General features: G+C 35.5%; 1 protein-coding gene across 1 annotated transcript in view; it reads left to right on the forward strand.

The window, feature by feature from the left end:
• LOC132821911 (solute carrier family 25 member 36-A) overlaps positions 1 to 8,382 on the forward strand; it is a 64,390-nt gene extending 56,008 nt beyond the window's left edge. Inside the window, exons 6-7 of the mRNA XM_060834866.1 lie at positions 1,528 to 1,817; positions 2,633 to 8,382. Of these exons, the coding sequence (XP_060690849.1) occupies positions 1,528 to 1,817; positions 2,633 to 2,826 (484 nt within the window). The 3' untranslated portion in view covers positions 2,827 to 8,382. The remainder of the gene's footprint in view (positions 1 to 1,527; positions 1,818 to 2,632) is intronic.
• Positions 8,383 to 8,940: the final 558 nt, after the last annotated feature.

An 8,940-nucleotide genomic window follows, 5' to 3' on the forward strand; every position in this document is an offset into this window, starting at 1 on the left:
AAACTATCCAGTAAATCAAAGCCCTGGGGAAATTTGGTGTACAGAGAGATCTGGGTGTTCAGGTCCATACTATCCTGAAGGTAGTAAAGCAGGTCGATTAATGTGGTCAGGAAGGCATACAGTATGCTTTCCTTCTCTGACTGGGTATGGAGTACAAGGTCATGTTACAGTTATATAGGGCTTTGGTTTGGCCACATTTGGAATACTGTGTACAGTTCTGGTTGCCACATTGCTGCACCCTCTCCAAAGCAACCACATCCTTTTGGCAGAGTTTTACCAGGATGTTGTCTTGTATGGAAGACACTAGCTATGAAGAGAGGTCACATGCATTAGGATCACTTTCATTCAAAAGACAGGTTGAGGGAGGGCTTGATTGAGGTCGACAAAATCATGCTGGGTATGGACAAGGGGATAGCAAGAAGCTTTTTTTTTCCCCCAAGAGTGGGGTCTTGATTACTCAGGGTCGTGAGTTCAAGATGAGAGGGGAGATATGTGTGGAAAGTTCTTTATGCAGACGGTGGTGGGTGCCTAGAACGTGTTACCAGTGGAGATGGTAGAGGCAGGGATGATAGTGTCATTTAAGATTTATCTATCTAGATAAATGGGCAGGGAATAGAGGGATACAGATCCTTAGAAAATAGGTGGCAGGTTTAGATAGAGGATCTGGATCAGCTCAGGCTTGGAGGGTCAAAGGGCCTGATTCTGTTCTGTAATTTCCTTTGTTCCACAACATACATTTTTCATTCAAATTAACATTTATTCCTTTTTCAGAGGGTTAAACAAATGTCTGAAGTGAAATTAGAAAGCACTTTAGCATGCAAAAATTGGTAGAAGCCTTCAACACTCATCCATAAATTACAATTCATTCTCGATGAATTGCTATATTTTTAATTGAAATTGATGTGCCTTTGGTAACAAAAGCTATTTCTTTTTGAGATGGCGGAAAGAGTGGAAAATGTCAGTGTCACAGGTCAGCAATTATTTTGTTACATGGTGAAACAGGGTTGAGGAGCAAAATAGCCTGTTTTTATTCCTATAACCTTATCTGTCCAATTTAATAGTACTGGAACTTGTTCCTTTTATTTTTGTAGTAATTTTGAATTTGCATATTTTGGTACAGACTCTCAACATATTACTTAGAGTATTATTGTTCTTTGGCCCTTTTCCACTGTCTTGTTTTTGATGATTTTGCCATCCTGCCTCAACACCGCACCAACCCTTGATTGTTCGTACATTCCTCCTGCCCTGATACTATCCCAGGTTTGCTACCCTTTGTTCCCTCTTTCAGCAAAACAGCATTTTTTTTTCTTTAATACAGGGGCAATCCTCTTGAAGTACTTATCTTAATTGAAAAGCATCTTAAGCTGTACGCTGTCACTTTTAAACAGATGGTAACTATTATGACATTTGGAAAGGATTGATCACTTTGCCAAAAACTATAATTCTATTTCTGATGGACAGCTCAGAAGACATTGAGGAAAAAGATGCTTAAATTGACTTCAGTTATTTTGTCTATTTCCTTTATAGGAACAGAGGTGAAAGGCGAATGAATGCTTTTGAATGTGTGCGAAGAGTATATCAGTCTGATGGTATCAGAGGCTTCTACAGAGGAATGTCTGCTTCCTATGCTGGCATCTCTGAGACTGTGATTCACTTTGTAATTTATGAAAGTATAAAGCAAAAACTGTTGCAATCAAAGGCTTCTTCAAACATGGATCCTGAAGAAGATTCTGTAAAATATGCTTCGGACTTTATTGCTCTAATGCTGGCTGCTGCGACATCTAAATCATGTGCCACCAGTATAGCATATCCTCACGGTTAGTATGTTTTTTGTGTATCTGTCTTTTTTGTTTTATTTATTATAGGGTAAACCTGGAGTTGGTTTTCAATCAACAAGTTGATCAGTGATTCCTCACTGCTGCTTCAACCTTCCCACTGTCCTACTAACTCCTCGTTCCTCTTATTGTCTAAATTGTGGGCATATCTTAGATTTGTGAAAACAGTTTCTGCCTGGGTATGAAGCCACACCTTTTTTGTTCTTGCTGGAAAACCAATTTTTCCAGTTGAATGTATGGAGAAAAAATTACAGGTCCACAAGCTATACAATACTGTAAGTTGTGTAGTATTAAATGAAGTACTAAATATTAACTATGGTAAGCCACATCAGCCCTAAACTGTGGACCACTGGGAGATCCCCTCAGATGGTTCTTGTTGAGAAAGTAAGAAATAATATTCTTAAGAGTCAGTAACCTGGATAAAAAGTTAAATTCATTGGCTTAATTTTTGTCGTGAATCATATCACCCACCTTTCTTTTCTGTCTTCCTTTTCTGTCTATCTTTCTGTCTGTCTTATGCTTTTCAACATTGCTTGGGCCATTATTCAGAACTAATGCAATATTTAAATTGCATCTACAGATGTGTAGCCAAACAGGGATTAGAAAGGTGTTGTGGGAGGGTGGAGACATATGGTCTTGGCAAATGCAATGTAGTGAGTGAATTTCTAGCAGACATAAGTGCTTTAACTTCAAAGCTGCAAACATCCCAGATGAAATTAGACTGAATAATAGCACAATTAGGATTCTTGTGTTTTTAACCATGAATTTACTATTTTAAATTTCTTCTTTTTACACAGAGGTCATAAGAACTAGACTACGAGAAGAAGGAACAAAATACAGATCATTTTTTCAAACATTCTCATTAGTAATAACTGAAGAAGGTTACAGATCCCTCTATCGAGGTCTTATCACTCATCTGGTCAGACAGATTCCAAACACTGCTATAATGATGGCCACCTATGAGCTTGTAGTTTACCTGCTTGAAGGATAATGGAAATGCTGTTTCAATGCAAGAACATGGAAGACCAAAGGATTTGACTGGACCAGAAAGCCACAAATAGATTTTTAACACTTGGAAGTACGAGTCAGTTCTGAAGATTAAATTTGTTGTTAAATCTTAATATCTGGTTGCTGAAGAAAATCTGCTTCGATTCAGAGACTGGCATTCATCACCGTGGCAATGACTTGGATAGACAGAATTACTTCACTTGGCAGGGAACAGTTGAGCGATCTAAATTTCACATTATCTTAGGATATCATATTTCATTATTCCATTTATATTTTCCATAAAACTTAAAATGTTATTCAGTCAATCCATTAAAATTTTAAGTGTACGAAAACCATTCTTAACAACAACACTACCCCCCCCCCCCCCCCCCCAACTACCTTACGTGGCACAATGGTGTGTGAGGGAATGGAATCTACCCTTGTTTCCATGCACATGTTTGCTATTTTATTGGAACCAGTTGAGATCCTAACTCATGTGAACAGCAACCATTTTGATGAGATAAACGAAAACAAATTTTTCGTTCAAAGTTGAGATCGTGGTGCGAGGGTTTATGTTATAATTCTTGAATGAAATTTAAAATGCGTCACTTCCAATCGGATTCATGGCATGCAAACCCCTCTCGGCAGAAAAATTGTTGTCTTGTAATTTCACTGATGGAAACAGATTGCCATATTACACTGCCGTGAAGCAGTTATTTCAATACCGGACTGTACAGAAATCTGATTTAAACTCTTTAGACATGGTTTACGAGGCTTCAAAAATCTGATAATGACCGTAAGATAATGTAAAATTGATTTTGTTTAGTGTTCCCTTTAAAATGTCGTACCTACTTTGTGGCATAAATGTAGGCTGCATTGCTTGAAAAACCAAAATTTACTGTAAAAATGAATGCATTGTAAAGTGATCAGCCCACAGTTACCTACAAAACAAACTGATACTGCAGATGGAGCAGTTTGGCGAAAAACCTTTTATAATGCTCCACTTTATGTTATAAGTATGACAAAAATTCTTTGAGCACTTTGTGGCCTTTTCTGCCTTGTGAATTTTGTTTGTTCTGATAGTTTCAGTTCATAAATCATTGAAATGGTTTTAACAGAAAATCTTACACAAGTCATCTGCTCGACTAGCATAGCATCTATTAAGTGCTGTACATTGTGCAGTATAGACAGCTTCTTGACCTGTACTGTCAATAATATGTATCTTTGGATTTTTTAATACAGCAAACAATTTTCTGCAAACTACATTTTTCCATTTATTGAAACTTCTTTAACAAGATGTTTCTTGTTTAATTTTACCATCTCGTTTTACCTTCATTCATATCATGGATGTGAACCCTAAGAGACCTTAAGATCTCCATATTTTGACAGAATACAGATTTGTTTATCTAAACCTTTTATGGATAAACTGGTTCTGTTGAGCTGCAGAAAGAAACTAAGTAAAGCATTAAGAACTGATAATTCATGCACTGTGTACAGATAAAAATGAAGTACCTGAAGGAGGTGTCACGCAACTTATAACTAAATGAAATTATTTTTCAACACAGCTAATGGAATTGTGGGTGCATTTGGCAAGTTATACTGAATCAGAATAACTTTGTGAAAGAAGTTACAGCAAAGTAGAATTGATATGATTTTTTTTATAAGTTTAGTCATCTGCACCAAAATACAAGTGTGTATCTATTTTAATATTAACCATCCCAAATCTCAAACACACAAGACTCGTTCAGCTGTAATGCCTAGGACGTTTTAATTTTTTAAAAATTTAATGGTTAATTCTCATTACTGAGTATGTGGTATCCTGGAAGAATCTAGTTGTGCATTTGGGCTGGGATTGTGCAGCTTCCACTTTGTTTCTCGTTATTATTAATTTTGCAACAGTAACATTCTCACATCCTATATATTTTAAGATAAACATGCCAAATTGGCATAATACTGTTACCTTGCAACGATATTGCCGTTCAATTCCAGTCCAAAAGTGTGCTTGATCCTTTTGCATCCTGCATCCTTGGATGTAAGTAATGTATGTACATAATCTGTACAAGATCATTAATTCTAAGTTCTTTATGTGGTTTGGATGCTTTGACATTGCAAAGGATTAAAACAATATTAGCAAAAAGCTTTTGCAAATTCCTTAGTATGCATTGAATATGGTAGTTCTGCATGCTTCTAAATACAGTGTTGTGCCACAATATTATTTGACCAGCTAGAGAGAACCTGTTGATGAATTTCCACTCACCTGCTTCTCATTCAGTGCTATTTCAGATGTACCAATATTTGTGCATTGACTTTAAGGAAGTGATATAGCTTATATATGCCTACTTGACTGAGACTTGCTCATGCGTTTTAATGTCCACAATGATACCAATTTTTTTTTTGTATAGAATCTGAATACCTCTGTTTTAATAGGGCTCAGACGGAGTAAAAAAATGTTGTTTTGTTGGGTTGATAGTCCGAACCTATTTGGGTTTCAGTTCATTGGATTTTAAAAATATATTTTGCTTTTTTTTGAAATAATTAACATAATTCAGGATCCTCTTGAATGATATGGCAATACCAAATGAGTTCTGATAGAGTAAGGAATAAGCAATCATATTTCCTCAATTTAATTTGACGAAAATAAAACTTTTAAAGGTCCACTGATTTTTAAATGTAATGTTCAGATGCAGTCCTTTGTCTAAAAGTTTATCTGGTCTGACAGATTATGAAAGAAATGGTGCTGTTTTGTGTTCCTATCAACAACTGATAATGAACATAACCTGATGAGAGAAAGCTGCTCTAGTAAAGTGACTAAAAGAGATGGGATAGAAGCAAGTAGAGAATGAGTTCTTTTGCCCATATCATTTGGGGTTATTTGGACAGGTTTTTTTTTCTTCCTGGGGGAAAAAATTCATTTAATAAACCTGACCAATATTATATCAGTCTGAACCTATCCTTCCTTCCACCAAAAACTCCTTAGTTGAAGTGGGTTAACCATTGATGCTTTCTGTACCTTTAGTCTTACCCAAGCGACCATTCTGAATATTTTAGGTCAGTGAGTAAATGTATTGATGGTTCATGGAACTATGCCATTGCAGCTAAATTCTGTCTTATCCAATTTCTTAATCGGTTTAAAGGGGATTAATAGTAAGGATTCTGCATGATTTTGTAATTCTGTCACAGGATAGATCTCAACACTGAGCTGAGTTAACAGGAGAATTCAAAATGAGATCATACTGTCTGTTCTATGTAGTACCACACTCTATGGTCTATTTACTCTGATCACCCAATAATAAGTGATTCAGAAATTATATTCTTATTAAATTACTGACAGTTTCTTCCCTTTTTTCATATAGGCATACAAGAATAGGTACAACACTAAATTCGTAAGTCCTCAGTAAATAGTTGTGGGTTTTAAAAGAAAAGTATCCTTCAATTTAATCTGATTTTTCTGTTCTCAACTTCAATATTGGATTTCTTTTTACTACCCTTTATCAACTTGAGGGTATTGTCATATTGTTTTTCCTGTTTTGAAATGTAATCACTATTTTATAATCTCATTATACTTCCCAAACTGCTGCTTCCAGGCATCTGAATTTCTAACACTGAATGCTTTTAAATATTTTGGGTACAGTATTAAAAGTCCACCTATTTGCAGCTCCTCATACTTGCAACTTATAAATGTTGCTTTGTAGCTTATTTACTCAAACTCTCAATGGTAGACATACTGGCAAAGCACAGGACACTTCAGTCCACATACTGATCAAAAATTGTAAAAGGTTAATTTTATTTAAATATTATCAATCTGCTAATCATATTATGGCCTTTTGTGCAAAATAAGTTATAATTGAGAGACAACCATTTGTTGTAGTGACTAATCAATTTATAAAGATTATTAACCTCCCAAGAAAACGTTGTCATAAAACATGACTTGGTCTCAGTGCTCTTTTCAGTAAACTAATGCTGAAACTATCCAAGTATCTTATCTTTAGTACCACTATGTTCAAATAACTAATGAAAATGAGAGCATATAGGTGGTGTTACAAACCTCTGTAGCTTTACCACAGAACTGGTTTATTCAGTTAAATGGTGATCACCATTTGAATTTGTCTTGCTAATCGCAGTTCAGTGCTTTTTCCTTGCAAGCTCTTTGCAAAGCAATTAAAACTGGAACCCGGGCAGAAGTTAATTGTTCCGTTATAGGAGAAGTAAGAATTATTTGACACTGCTGCACTCAACTATGTTTCTTGTAAGCTAATCAAGGCAGAGCAATGACACTGGATAAATACAAAATATTGGTCATGCTTCAGTGACACTGAAGTGAAAGATGTGAAAGCTTGGGTTGATTTGAAGGGAGGATGATCATTCTTGTGCATGTTTGGCAAGGAAGGAGGAAGTTCAGAAGCTTGTGGGTCCTGTACTTCACTGTCAAACACATAATGTGTATAAGCAAGTGCATGTATAATTTGCTTCACGTTTTTTTATCTTTGAAAGCTCAGGCTTTACATGTTGATTTTTTTATTTTCAGTAGAGTAGCATAACTTAATGAAGATTTTGACTGTGAATTTTATTTAGGAAACGATTGGCTTGTTTACAGTTACATTTTCCCACCAAGGTTTCTATGTTTGACATACTTCTGGATGGTTGTATAGTTAAACTGCATTAAACAAATGATATTTGATCATGTGGTTGTGCTGTTAATTTTAAGGTTAAATATTTTTGGCTCAATTGCAGGAAAAGATTATTTAGCGCTTGCTTACCTTATGTGGAACAAATGCAGTTTTCATTTAAACCTGCCTACTCTAGGGTGACATTTCTGTGATATAGATCTTCGTGTTTGTGCCCAGTAGCTGGGAAGTGTGGTAAATTTTTGTTTTAAACACTAAATGTTACACATTAGAAGACTTCAGAACCCTTGACTCAAGCCAGTTGAAGGCACACCTAGGGGGTGCCCCTAATGTAGTTGTATTTCACCATTTGACACTTACTCACCAAATCTCCATGCAATGTCTAATCCTTCTGTTTTCTTGCTCCCCCCACCCCCGCCCATTGCTTAAAATGATAAAACTAAATATTTGGAACAGCTTCCACCAATGGATAGAATTTTCTCAACTGATGGTACATGTAAATCCTAAAGTGTTAATATCAGTGTCAATCAGACTTCCTCCTCTTTCCTACCACGCTACCCCACTACGACCGTCACAAATTTCTCACGTAAAAGAGGTACAATGTGAGTACTTAAGTATAATCTGCTTTTCTGAAGTAACAGTATTTTATATTGGAAAAGGTGAATTTTACGTCTCAATATTTCTTGCTTTTTACAATTAAAATGAATTATCTCAGTCTGAAATTCTTTGATTCTGAAGTAAATGAATAATCTACAAGGTCCTCATGCAATATTGCATATAGTTATCTGTCAAGCAGTAACTCAAATTTGGCACATCACCTGTGAAATGTAGGAATTCACAAACACAATGTAACATGAGTTTATTACTAATTTTAAATCATGGATTTGGCACACTAACTGACTCTCTCAATTTTTTATTTGCCTATATAGTCTTAGCAGTTACTATTTTGTGCATATTTGTGTATGTTGTGAAATGTCAATAAAGTTGAGAATCAATGCTTCAACTGATTTGTTTAATTTTGTGAGGGGTGTAATTTTAGCATCCAAGCTAAGGACTTTAACAAGTTTTACAGATTCACAAAAACAAGTATGTGTGGCCAAAGAAGGATAAAGGATGCTAAGTGAATGACAAATTAAATGTCAGCTATGAAATGCAAAATCTGAATATTAAATGTGAACAAATTGCCAAAACTAGACATTCTTTGGTGTTCTTGGGTTTCAAAACTCAAACAAGCCCTTTGAAAGATCTTGTCAAATATCAATGTAAATGCTGTGATTTTGGTTCTTTTCAAGATGCATTTACTTTTTTATACTTCAAAATGCACCTTCACTGTGACATCAGGGGAAGACAAGTTTAGATTGTTAAAGAGATCGCTCTCCGTGCAACATTTTAAGGATTACTCTGCTCATTTTTTTAGAGATCTCAAATTACTAACAATATCTTTTATTCTGTTTTTCCACCCCGCACCCCCTAGTCTTGGCAGCAGTATGGAA

This window comes from Hemiscyllium ocellatum, chromosome 13 (genome assembly GCF_020745735.1).
Source record: "Hemiscyllium ocellatum isolate sHemOce1 chromosome 13, sHemOce1.pat.X.cur, whole genome shotgun sequence".
NCBI classification, from domain to species: domain Eukaryota; kingdom Metazoa; phylum Chordata; class Chondrichthyes; order Orectolobiformes; family Hemiscylliidae; genus Hemiscyllium; species Hemiscyllium ocellatum.